The sequence below is a fragment of the Staurois parvus genome, unplaced genomic scaffold (assembly GCF_062004578.1).
Source record: "Staurois parvus isolate SC_StPar_1 unplaced genomic scaffold, SC_StPar_1.0 ptg000120l, whole genome shotgun sequence".
Lineage (NCBI taxonomy): Eukaryota > Metazoa > Chordata > Amphibia > Anura > Ranidae > Staurois > Staurois parvus.
In genome coordinates, this window is record NW_028317916.1 from 1,818,168 (window position 1) to 1,832,215 (window position 14,048).

Below are 14,048 nucleotides of genomic sequence, written 5' to 3' on the forward strand. Positions count from 1 at the left end.
CATCTAGTGCACCTGTTTTTAAATTCATTAACACCAAAACAGCTGAAACTGATTAACAACCCCCTCTGCTACTTAACTGATCAGATCAATATCCCAGGAGTTTGACTGACTTGATGCTATACTCTGATTAAAAAGTGTACCTTTCATTTTTTTGAGCAGTGTACAAACCTGATAGAGGTTCTAACCCTTCCCTCTCCCAGAGGTGGGCTCACCATTAGAAGGCCTGTGCCCTCAGGTGACAGAAAGACATAAACACTTCTCCTGTATAATTATCAACTACAATATCCTCCCTCCATCTATAGGAGAAACAGAAAATCCAAAAACTGAACTCGTGTGGTATCCCCGGTGTGGGCGGTGAGGTTCTGGGACACACCAAACTATACAAATCCCGTCCTCCCCTCCCGCCTGTCACAGCACAGCGGGCTCTCGTCACACTAGCCCGGGCGCGCCCCCGCCCCCTCTTCTCCTGGAGGCGGGCCGTGAATGGAACGTCAGTGTCCGCCCACAGGGGTCGCGCGCACTCAGTCAGGAAAAGGGGGTGAAGAAGATGGCGGATGTGGAGGAGCAGCTGTCTGATGAGGAGAAGGTCGGTGCCTTGTGATGTGTGTGAGGGATGAGCGGCCTTCTGGGCTCCGGTCCTTGTAGACGGAGGGGTGCGGGGGGTCCTGTGTAGGGGGTCCCGGGATGTGAGGGGGAGGGGACCTGGCGGGGCCCGGCTGAGGTGTCTCAGGTGAGTGGGCTCCGCTCAGGGTGGGGTTGGCTGACTTCCGCCTCTTCTTCCTCCCAGCCGGTCCGCTCCTTGTACGGCCTCAGCCGAAAATAGGAGGCAGAAGGGCGGAGACCTGTCCGGATCAGACTGTGGCTGGCTGTCAGTGGCAGGACATCTCTTCCCCCCCCCCCCATCCCTGTCTCTGGACACCCTGCACCACCCGCCCCACCTCTCATGAGTCTGTCTGATGGGCCTGTGAGATGTCTGGGTATTACTGAGTGGGAACTTCCCCATCTTGTGTGTTTTGTGTCACTTCCTTCAGCCTTTCTATTACTATAATCCCCACACCATAGACAGAACAGGAAGTGAGAGGAAATCCCTCCAAAGTGAGGTGTCACCAGACCTTTTCCTTCTCTTCCTGTTCTGGTGACCACCCAGCATTTGGGATTTACTTTCACTCTTGATGATAATGATAAACAGGCCCAATAGAGCAGGTGAATCTCCTTAAAAGGGGCACAGGCAGCAATAAAAACATGATGGGGGTTCTACTCCATTGCCACTCTGTCTAGAACTTAAAGAAAAAAGGTTTAGTTTTAATTTAAGGTAGAATTCTGTTTTGCATAGAAAGGGAGTTGTTGAAACTTCAATAACCACTTCCAGACTGCCCACCAACTATGTACTGCAGACAGGCGGGTCTGTGCAGGCAAAGCAACGTACTGATACATTGCTGCATGTTTCCAGGTTTGAGCATGTTCGCCCCGCCTGCCTACTTCCTCTATGATTGTACACAGTGGGAGCCTGTCAACATGTCCCAGCCGATGATTCAGGGCTCAGACCTGCTGATCGGCTGTGTATGATCACAGCCCAGAGCTCTGCGCCAACGATCCACACACGGCTCTGCACCGACGCTATATAAAACAACAAATTTCCATGCAAAACAATGTATTTCTTTGACATTCAAAAATATTGACATAATCGGACCGCCAGGGAGGTTTAGTAGTAGAGGCGGTTGCTAATAAGTTTCATCTGCTTTGGCGTTAATGAATTTACAAATGGGTGCACTAGATGGGCAAAACAGGAATGGTTTTACAGGTGGAGGCCACTGACTTTTTTTTCCCTACTCATCTTTTCTAACTGTGTTTCACTAGTTTTGCATTTGGCTAGGGTCAGTGTCACTTCTGGTAGCTTGAGGCGATACCTGGACCCTACAGAGGATGCATAGGTAGTCCAACTCCTTCAGGATGGTACATTAATATGGGTTTGCTGTGTCTCCCAGCACAGTCTCAAGGGCATGGAGGAGATTCCAGGAGACAGGCCGTTACTCTAGGAGAGCTGGACAGGGCCGTAGATGTCATTAAACCATCAGCAGGACCAATATCATCTGCTCCTTTGTGCAAGGAGGATGAGCACTGCCAGAGCCCTACAAAATGACCTCCAGCAGGCCACTAGTGTGCATGTCTCTGACCAAACAATCAGAAACAGACTTCGTGAGGGCCTGACGTCCTCTAGTGGGTCCTGTGCTCACTGCCCGGCACCATAGAACTCGATTGGCATTTGCCTTTGAACACCAGAATTGGCAGGTCCGCCACTTGCGACCTGTGCTTTTCACAGATGAGAGCAAATTCATCCTGAGCACATGTGACAGGCGTGAATGGGTCTGTAGAAGCCTTGGAGAACATTATGCTGCCTGTAACATCCAGCATGACTGTTTTGGTGGTGGGTTAGTGATGGTCTGGGGAGGCATATCCATGGAGGGACGCACATACCTCTACAGGCTAGACAATGGCACCCTGACTGCCATTAGGTATCGGGATGAAATCCTTGGACCCATTGTCACACCCTACGCTGGTGAAGTGGCTCCTGGGTCCCTCCTGGTGCATGACAATGCCCGGCCGCATGTGGAGAGAGTATGCAGGCAGTTACTGGAGGAAGACGGAATTGATACCATTGAATGGCCCCCATGCTTGCCTGACCTAAATCCAATAGAACACCTCTGGGATATCATGTTTCGGTCCATCCAACTTTACCAGGTTTTACCTCAGTCTGTCCAGGAGCTCAGTAATGCCCTGGTCCAGATCTGTGAGGAAATACCCCAGGAGACCATCTGTCGTCTCATTAGGAGCATGCCCTGATGTTGTCAGGCATGCATACAAGCACGTGGGGGCCATACAAACTACTAAGTACCATTTTGAATTGCTGCAATGAAATTTCAGTAAAATGGACTACCCTGCTGCATCATTTTTTCACTTTGATTTTCGGGGTGTCTTTGAATTCAGTCCTCTGTAGGTTGATAATTTTTCATTTCCATCAAACAATGGGGCATTCTTACATTCCTAACATATTGCCCAGTCCATATAAATATAGATATCCAGCATGGTATTTTTCCCCATTGAGATCTGATGTGTTTTCAAAGTGTTCCTTTAATTTTTTTGAGCAGTGTATATTGCCTGTGTTCCTCTCTGGGAGCATTCCCTTTACTTCTTGATCTACACTGCAGGGTGTATTTAGAACTCTCATAGCGATTCATGCAATAAAGGTGATTGTGTATTCATTCTATATGAATGGGTGAAAAAATGAATGTTGTTAGTGCAGTTCTTCCCCTGGAAGAGCCTCTAAATTTCGCCCCCTCCCAGCCAAGCAACAGGAATTTTCCACACACCCCAAATGGCTCCAGAAAACGGTGAAACTCGAAAAATTTGAATATCGTGCAAAAGTTAATTTGTTTCAGTAATGCAACTTAAAAGGTGAAACTAAGATATGAGAGAGACTCATTACATGCAAAGCAAGATAGTTCAAGCCATGATTTGTCATAATTGTGATGATTATGGCTTACAGCTCATGAAAACCCCAAATCCACAATCTCAGAAAATTAGAATATTACAAGCAATCAATAAAACAAGGATTGTACATAGAACAATATTGGACCTCTGAAAAGTATAAGCATGCATATGTACTCAGTACTTTGTTTTGGGCCCCTTTTGCAGCAATTACTGCCTCAATGAAGCGTTACATGGAAGCTATCAGCCTGTGGCACTGCTAAGGTGTTATGGAAGACCAGGATGCTTCAATAGCGGCCTTCAGCTCTTCTGCATTGTTCGGTCTCGCGTCTCTCATCATTCTCTTGTCAATGCCCCATAGATTCTCTATGGGGTTCAGGTCAGGCGAGTTTGCTGGCCAATCAAGCACAGTAATCCCACGGTCATTGAACCAGGTTTTGGTGCTTTTGGCAGTGTGGGCAGGTGCCAAATCCTGCTGGAAAATGAAGTCCGCATCCCCATAAAGCTTGTCTGCGGAAGGAAGCATGAAGTGCTCCAAAATCTCCTGGTAGACAGCTGCGTTGACCCTGGACTTAATGAAGCATAGTGGACCAACACCAGCAGATGACATGGCTCCCCAAATCAACACAGACTGTGGAAACGTCACACTGGACTTCAAGCATCTTGCAGTGTGTGCCTCTCCATTCTTCCTCCATACTCTGGGTCCTTGGTTTCCAAATGAGATGCAAAAGTTGCTCTCATCAGAAAAGAGGACTTTGGACCACTGAGCAACAGACCAGGTCTGTTTTTTTTTTTTTAGCCCAGGTAAGACACTTCTGACATTGTTTGTTGTTCAGGAGCGGCTTGACAAGAGGAATCGCCATTTGAAGCCCATGTCCAGGATCCGTCTGTGTGTGGTGGCTCTTGATGCACTGACTCCAGCCTCAGTCCACTCCTTGTGAAAGTCCCCAACACTTTTGAATGGCCTTTTCCTGACAATCCTCTCCAGGCTGCGGTCATCCCTGCTGCTTGTGCACCTTTTTCTTCCACACTTTTCCCTTCCACATAACTTTCTATTAATGTGCTTTGATACAGCACTTTGGGAACATCCAACTTCTTTTGCAATTACCTTTTTGAGGCTTTCCCTCCTTATGGAGGATGTCAATGATGGTTTTCTGCACAACTGGCAGGTCAGCAGTCTTTCCCATGATTGTGATTCCTACTGAACCAGACTGAGAAACCATTTAAAGGCTCAGGAACCCTTTGCAGGTGTTATGGTTTAATTAGCTGATTAGAGTGGGACACTTTGAGGCTAGAATATTGCACCTTTTCACAATATTCTAGTTTTCTGAGATTGTGGATTTGGGGTTTTCATGAGCTGTAAGCCATAATCATGACAATTATGACAAATCATGGCTTGAACTATCTTGCTTTGCATGTAATGGGTCTATGTCATATATTAGTTTCACCTTAAGTTGCATTACTGAAATAAATGAATTTTTGCACGATATTGTAATTTTTTTGAGTTTTACCTGTATATTGCCAAAAGTATTGCGACTCCCCTCCAAATCATTGGATTCAGGTGTTCCAATCACGCTCTCAGGAGCTCAAGCAATTCATGCGTGGTACCGTGATAGGTACCGTCCATGAAATTTCCTTGCTACTAAATATTCTACAGTCAAGTGTTGGTGGTATTATACCAAAGTGGAGGCAACTGGGAACAGCAGCAACTCAGGCACGAAGTGCTAGGCCATGTAAAATGATAGAGCGGGGTCAGCGCATGCTGAAGCGCACATTACGCAAAAGTTGCCAACTGTCTGCAGAGTTGTTAGCTAAAGACCTCCAAACATCGTGTGGCCTTCAGATTAGCACAATAACAGTGCGTAGAGAGCAGTGGAGACTTGTTCTCTGGAGTGATAAATCGCGCTTTTCTGGCAATATGATGGACATGTTTGGGTTCAGCAGTTGCCAGGAGAACAGTACTTGCCTGACTACATTGTGCCAAGTGCAAAGTTTGGTGGAGGGGGGGTTATGGTGTGGGTTTTTTTTTTTTTCGAAGGTTGGGTTTGGCACCTTAGTTCCAGTGAAGAGAACTCTTAAGGCGTCAGCATACCAAGATATTTTTGGACAATTTTATGCTCCCAACTTTGCAAGAACAGTTTGGGGTTGGCCCTTTCCTGTTACAACATGACTGTGCACCAATGCACAAAGCAAGGTCCATAAAGACATGGATGAGCGAGTTTGGGGTGGAGGAACCTGACTGGCCTGACCTCCCAATAGAACACTTTTGGCATGAATTGGAGCCAGGGCTTCTCGTCTGACATCCGTGCCTGACCTCACAAATGTGGTCTTGGAAGAGTGGTCAAACATTCCTATAGACGCACTCCTAAACCATGTGGACAGCCTGCACACCAGTGCACAAAGCAAGGTCCATGCAGACATGGATGAGCAAGTTCGGGGTGGAGGAACTTGACTGACCTGACTTCAACCAGTAGAACACCTTTGGGATGAATTGGAGCAGAGAATGCAAGCCAGGCCTTCTCGTCCGACATCAGTGTGCCTGACTTCACAAATGCACTTCTGGAAGAATAGTCAAACATTCCCATAGACACTCTCTTCCCCCCCTCCCCCCCCCCCCCCCCCCCCCCCCCCCCGATCATTTTTGGAAAGTAGACACCGCAAGGAATTTGATAAGAGGCTTGATGAGTATTTTGGAGATATCATGTTTGTCACGGTGTTTGAAATAAAACATTTTTCTTCTTTGTTCATTTTCCAAGAACTTGTGGCAATAAATGAGATCTGCAAAATACTCACCATACCCTGTCTACTTTCCAAAAAGGAGTCATTTAGGGGGTGCTTTTCCTATCCTGGAATTTCAGGGTCAACAGTAGAAGCTTATGCCACACATCACCCACTCTTCTAACCACTGGAAGACCAAGGCTTTTCTGACACTTTTTGTTTACGTGAGAAGTTTTGTGTTTTTTTTTGTTTTTGTTTTTTTGTTTTTTTTTTGCTAGAAAATTACCTTGAACCCCCAAACAATTTTTTTTTTATTAACACAAGGGCCCTAGAGAATAAAACAGTGAGTGCTGACATTTTGTTATGTCACAGTATTTACGCAGTGATTTTTCAAAAGCAAATGTTTTGCAAAAGATGCACTTTTTTTAATTTTAATGCACAAAAACACAATATGTTGCCCAATTGTTTAATAAAACAAAAGATGATGCTATGCTGAGTAAATAGATACCAAACATGACATGCTTTAAAATGGTGCTGGCTGGTGCAAAGGAAACAAACTATGTAAATTTTGTAACAGGAAACACTTTAAAAGCCTTTACAGGTTACCACTTTAGATTTACACAAGAGGTCTAGTGCTAGGATTACTGCCCTGACATTTGCGGTGATACCTCACATGCATGGCGCAATCTCTGTTTACATACTGACACGAGACTGGCTATTGCGTTTGACTTTGCATGCAAGCTTTTTTTTTTTTTTTTTTTTTTTATATCACCTATTATCACAGGGGATGTAAATCCCCTGTGATAACAATAGGCAGTGACAGACCTCAGATTTCTCAGAAAAGAGTACCTGTTAAACTCTAGGGCAGGCCATAGACGGGGAGAAAACCAGCCGTTTTTTAAAAACAAAACGTTACCACCATTGTTAAAAAAAAATCGGCTGATTTTTGTCTTGTCTACGGCCGGCAAATATGATTGCGGTGTCCCTGCAGAGAGCTCCGCTATTATATTTGACATTTAAAAGTATAGCAAAGTTGCAACGTTGTATCTGTATCCATTTCGGATACAGATGTTTCTATTCGGATACAAATAGATACAATGTTGCAACCGCTATACTTTTAAATGTCAAATATAATAGCGGAGCTCTCTGCAGGGACTCCGCTATTATATTTGACATTTAAAATTATTGTGGTTGCAACATTGTATCTATTTGTATCTAAATAGAAACATCTGTATCCGAAATGGATACAAATAGATACAGATGTTCTTTTTCTTTGTCTTCATCATCTTCTTTTCTTGCAGGTCACGGCTCATGCACTTTTTTTTTTAATCAGTAAAAAGATCGGCCGATTTGCCCATCATTGCAGTGAAAATCGGACGATGGACAAGATCGGCCGTTTTTTTTTTTCCAACATGACCGATTAAAAAAAATGTGTCAAAATCACAAAAAATGGCCGACCAATTCACCCACTAACGATCCGAAAATTGGCCGATTTTCGACCCATCTATGGCCTGCTTAGGTCTCTCCTTTTTGCCCTTAAAGCATCTGATCACACCAAGATCGGTGTGATGAGGTGCTTTCCCAATTTAAAAATGTTCATATCTGGCGAAACTGAAATAATGAAATTCTCGTTGCTTCCGGTTTCTTAAACCATAGAGAATATTGGAACCATTCTGGTCTCCGATCAGTTCTATGGTCAGCTGGCGGAAACACCGGCTGCATTCTCGGGTTTCCCAATGGGATGGGAGAGCCTGAAAAAGCTGAGGAAGGAAGGGGGGGCGTCCCGTCCCGCTGCTTGTAAAAGCGATCCAGCGGTTAATTACCTGCTAGGATTGCTTTTGCATGAAAGCCATCTGCCAGCTGAAAAAAACGATACGCCTGTAGCTGCAGGCATCATCCTGGTTTAATCACTCAAAGTCCAGCGACATAGCAGTACGTTGCTTGTCCTTGTTGGGCATATATGTCACAGCAGAGAACATGGACATAAGATGAATTGAGTCTGTGGACCAAAGTGACCGCAATTCATTCTTTTTTTGTTCAGGCTTAGGTCCAAAAAAGTTTTAAATTCGGAAACCATGATAGGTTTCCATGCGAATTGTCTGGCAAGAGCTGAATTTGGGTAGGCAGCAATGTGTTGTTTGTATAACTTGGTTTGGCCCATAATCAATTGATACAAATCTTCTGTGAAAAACAGCTAGTGCTGGCAGTGAACGGGGCTGATCATGCTAACACTGCGTTTTTGGGGACACTATACTAAGGGGGGTACTAGTATAGTTATGTTCTTGATCAATATATTGATCCGTACTAGTAATGGGGGGTGATCAGCGAGCTATTGCATGAGTGCAATAGTGTGCAGGTGATCTAACACTAGCTGACCTTGACTGGGAGGGGCACTAACTGACCCTGACGCTGTCTGATGTGGCTAGTAGTAGTAAGCCACTGATCAGTGAAAAATCCTATATACTGACACTAATAATGGCACTGGCTGGGTGATTAAAGGGTTACTAGGGGTGATTGAAGTGTTAATCTAACATGCATGTATAAAATGTAGTGGTGTTCTTTCTTCGCTCCCTGGCCCAACGTGGGGGGGGAGGGGGCAGCAGGAAAAGCACGCATGTACACTCATATTCGGAAATAACGACATAAGGGTACATCGCTTTGCCCAGTGCCACCGCTTACCCGCACATTGCAGGCGGTCAGCAAGTAGTTAAAAACCCCTTCAATATTAATTTTTGATTAAATATTTTTTCTTTTAACCATTTGACACCCAGCCAATAGCCGTATGGTGTCCGGAAAAATGCACTAGCTTTCTGGGAAGCCGCCATATGGCGTACTCCCGCACATGCGCAGTTCGCGCACTTGCAGAGCCACGCAGCGGCGCAATCTATCACCGGCCATGTACTTCGTACACGGCCGATGGCGCATCTGACTATCAGCCCCGTTGCCGGTACCATGTGACCTGCTGTGACCAATCACAGCAGGTCACATGACAGTTGTATACAATGGATGGCTTCATTCATGCCATCCATTGTATACTAGTGTCTAGCTCTGAATGGTCACAGCTAATCACATGCACATGTCGTGATTAGCTGTGGCCAAATCACAGCTAAACACACAAAAAAAAAAACCAGAATGAATCGGTCATTCAGGTAAATGCTTGCTTATAGCAAAGTAATTCTTTGCTATAAGCAAATTGTGTACAAAAAAAAAAAAATACTGATCACTTCCCCAAAGTAGTACAATGTTACTATGGTAACATTGTACTACTTTGGACATAGTGAAATATGAAAAAAAATCTTAAAAAAAAAAAAAGGAAAATGTAATAAAAAATTTTAAATAAAAATATATATATATTTTTTTTTTTCACACTGTCGCCAGTCAGTGTCCCTGATCACCGCCATGCCAGTTATATGATGACGCTGTACTGCACTGGTGACAGTATGTAAACAAAAATAGTGAAAATCATTTTTTTTATTTTTTCATTTTCCAAAAAATTATGACAAAAAAAATACAACTTCAAAAAACTCACCATGCCTCTTATGCCTCTTATGAAGTACGTAGGACTGTCTACTTTGCAAAAAGGGGTCATTTGGGGGATATCTGTACTATTCTGACATTTTTGGACCTCAAGAAATTAGATTGGCTGTCTACTTCAGGATTGATCAATATTCAGATATATACCATAGTTTGTGAACTCTATAACTTTCCTACGAACTAAAAAATACATCCTAATTTGGGTTATTTTCACCAAAGACATGTAGCAGAATACATCTTGGCCTAAATTTATGAAGAATAATTATTTATTTGAAAACTTTTATAATGGAAACAAAGAAAAACGTGGTTTTTTTTTTCAAAATTTTCGGTCTTTTTTTGTTTGGCAAAAAATAAAAACCCCAGCGGTGATTAAATACCACCAAAAGAAAGCTCTAGTTGTGTGAAGAAAATGATAAAATTTTTGGTTTGGGTACAATGTTGTATGGCCGCGCAATTGTCATTCAGAGTGTGAGAGCGCTGAAAAATGGCCTGGGCAGGAAGGGGGTAAAATGCTCGGTATTGAATTGGTTAAATACTTTCATCAGAGTAGTTCCATGTCACTCACCATAGTAGCATTGTACTACTCTGGGGGGGTGATCTTCCTTCTTTTTTTTTTTTTTTTTTTTCACTTTGCAGGAGCAATAAAAATTATTGCTCCTGCGATATAATGCTTGCTTTGAACTGACATGAATGGGTTAAGTTCATGACAGTTCATAATACTAGTGATCTGTTATTAGCTACAGCTATTCACATGGTACAGTGTGCTGTGATTGGCCCATGTACCATTTAAGAGCTGTGAGCTAATCACAGCTCACTAGGCAGGGAAGCAAAGCTGTTATGAATCAGATTGATTCATATCAGCTTTGCTAACATTTTGATCATATGACCACCGGGTCCCAATTACCGCTGTGTACTGTTAGTACAGCCACACGTACTACCTGTAGCTGCTGTCCGTCTGCAGCACATGGCAGGCGGTCCTTAAGTGGTTAATTCATTTTGTTTCCTAGATTTTCCAAAAACTTGTGGAAAAAAAATGTAATTTTCAAAAGACTCATTATGCCTTTTAGCCATCTGTACATCAGTACTGATCATTTTTAAAAGGGCTGAAAATTGGCTTGGGGTGAAATTTTTTGGACTTGAGGTGGTTAAAAGGGAATTCAAGCTTGCCCCACAAAAAAAATGTAACATGAGGACAAGATACTCACTTGGTATCAAATTGGGCAGGAGCTCATATTTCATAGTTGATCATAGATCAAAATGATATTGTACCATCCAATTGTATGGACAGCCTTTCATTGTGACATCAGAGCATCATCTATAGAATGAATCCAGGCTTCTCTGTGCAAAGCCATTGCACACAGTATGCAAGTATAACAGGTTTGTTATTTATAAAAAAAAAAAAAAAAAATTAACCTTTGGAATCGCTTTAAAGTGGTTATAAAGGCTGATGATCTTTTACCTTAATGCATTCTCCCTTCTCATTGGGTAGATTGATAGCAGCAGCAGCCATTGGCTCCTGCTGCTGTCAATCAAAGTTTGTGATGGGAGTAGTGGGCAGGGCTGAGCTGCCATGTCTGTGTCAATAGATGCAGACAGGGAGGCTCAATATTGAGCTTGCACTAGTGCACCATAGAAAGTTGCTTTCTATGCTGGGCACTCGCTGAAGAGCAGGAGCACTGGTGGGGAACCCGAGAAGATGATAGGGGCTGCTCTACTCAGTACCATTGCACAGAGCAGGCAAGTATAACCTGTTTGTTATTTTAATTAACAAAAAAAAAATGTTGAAGCTTTAATAGCACTTAAACCACTTTCCCTCTGGAAGATTTACTCCTTTCCTTACCAGGCCATTTTTGCAATACAGCTCTGTGTTGCTTTAACTGACAATTGCTCGGTCATGCAATGCTGTACCCAAATGAAGTGTGTGGTTTTTTTTGTTTTGTTTTGTTTGTTTTTTTCCCACAAATAGAGCTTTCTTTTCGTAGTTATAAACAAGAAAAGACTGACCATTTTGAAAAACCCCCAATAAGCGTGTATGAATTAGTTTGAGCAAAAGTTGTAGAGTCTAAAACTATGGGACATATACTAGAATTTTTTTAAATACGAGTAATGCTGGCGATCAGCGACTTAATAGTGGGTAGACATTTTAACACTAACTGACACTTTCTGGGAACCAGTGATACCAATACAGTGATCAGTGCTAAAAATATACTCTGATTACTGTACTAATGACACTGGTTGGTAAGGGGTTAACATCTAGGGTGATGAAAGGGTTAAGTGTGGCTTAGCTATGTGCTTGGTGTACACTTGATGGCGTTGGTACAAGAGGAAGTGATGGATCCTGTTCCCAGCTCTGCAGGGACACACGATCGATCACCCCTCCTGTCAAAACAGAGCTGTGCCTATGTAAATAGGTACAGCTCTGTTCTTCCTCACTGCCCGACAATCTGTGGGTGCGGCAAACATCTGTTTGTCAGGACTCCCAGATTCGCTTCTGCTGTGACAGTTCACGGCAGAAGCAATCTGCTGGCGGTGCATACCCCCGTGAGGTGGATATGCAAAATCACGTATATATACAAGTGAGTTTGCACAGGAGAGCTGCCCTGTAGCAGCAAAACTTCTATAGGGTGGGTGTAAAGTGGTTAAAACCCCCTGTTGGGTGTGGCGGGTTGTACTGAATAGGCTCTGGATAGCAGTAAAAACCCAACACAAGATCTAATTTCCCACTCTATTTCAAACTAGAAAAGAGACTTTAGCCCTTCTTCTTTACGGTGTAAGTCTAGCCAAAGTTCCCTGCCTAGTGAGCTGTGATTAACTCACAGCTCTTACATGGTACATGAGCCAATCACAGCACACTGTACCATGTGATTAGCTGTAGCTAATAGATCACTAGTATTATGACCTGTCATGAACTTAACCCATTCATGACAGTTCAAAGCAAGTATTGCAGAAGCAATCATTTTTATTGCTCCTGCAAAGTGAAGTGTAAAAAGGAAAAAAAAAAGATCACTAACCCCCCCCCCCCCCCCTTGCTGACCGCCTGCAATGTGCGGGTAAGCGGCGGCTCTGGGCAAAGCGATGTACCCTTATGTCGCTATTTCCAGCTATGAGTGTACATGCGTGCTTTTCCTGCTTCCCCACGTTGGGCCAAGGAGCAAAGAAAGAACACCACTACATTTTATACACGCATGTTAGATTAACACTTCGATCGCCCCTATTAACCCTTTAATCACCCCATCACCCAGCACCAATATTAGTGTCAGTATATAGGACTTTTCACTGATCACTGGCTTAATGCTACTAGCCACATCAGACAGCGTCAGGGTCAGCTAGTGTTAGATCGCCTGCACACTATCGCGCTCACGCAATAGCTCGCTGATCACCCCCCATTACTAGTACGGATCAATATATTGATCAAGAACATAACTATACTAGTACCCCCCTTAGTATAGTGTCCTCAAAAACGCAGTGTTAGCATGATCAGCCCCGTTCGCTGCCAGCACTAGCTGTTTTTCACAGGAGATTTGTATCAATTGATTATGGGCCAAACCAATTTATACAAACAATACATTGCTGTCTATCCAAATTCAGCTCTTGCCAGACAATTCGCATGGAAACCTATCATGGTTTCCGAATTTAAAACTTTTTTGGACCTAAGCCTGAACAAAAAAAGAATGAATTGCGGTCACTTTGGTCCACAGACTCAATTCATCTTATGTCCATGTTCTCTGTTGTGACATATATGCCCAACAAGGACAAGCAACGTAATGCTATGTCGCTGGACTTTGAGTGATTAAACCAGGATGATGCCTGCAGCTACAGGCATCATCTTCCTTGTATCGTTTTTTTCAGCTGGCAGATGGCTTTCATATAAAAGCAATCCTAGCAGGTAATTAACCGCTGGATCGCTTTTACAAGCAGCGGGACAGGACGCTCCCAACCCCCCTTCCTTCCTCAGCTTTCTCAGGCTCTCCCGTCCCATTGGGAAACCCGAGAATGCAGCTGGTGTTTCCACCGGCTGACCATAGAGTTGATCAGAGACCAGAATGGCTCCAGTATTCTCTATGTTCTAAGAAACCGGAAGCAACAAGCATTTCATTATTTCAGTTTCGCCAGATATGAACATTTTTAAATTGGGAAAGCACCTCATCACACCGATCTTGGTGTGATCAGATGCTTTAAGGGCAGAGGAGAGATCTAGCGTCTAATAGACCCCAGATGTCTCAGAAAAGAATACCTGTCACTGCCTATTGTTATCACAGGGGATATTTACATTCCATGTGATAACAATATAAGTGATCAAAAAAAAAATG

The 14,048-nt window shown here is 43.6% G+C and overlaps 1 protein-coding gene across 1 annotated transcript in view; it reads left to right on the plus strand.

Annotated features, from left to right (window-relative positions):
* The first annotated feature begins 451 nt into the window (after positions 1-451).
* The window catches only part of LOC149467156 (F-actin-capping protein subunit alpha-2), a 49,472-nt gene continuing 35,875 nt past the window's right edge, over positions 452-14,048 (plus strand). Inside the window, exon 1 of the mRNA XM_089672086.1 lies at positions 452-586. Within this exon, the coding sequence (XP_089528212.1) occupies positions 548-586 (39 nt within the window). The 5' untranslated portion in view covers positions 452-547. The remainder of the gene's footprint in view (positions 587-14,048) is intronic.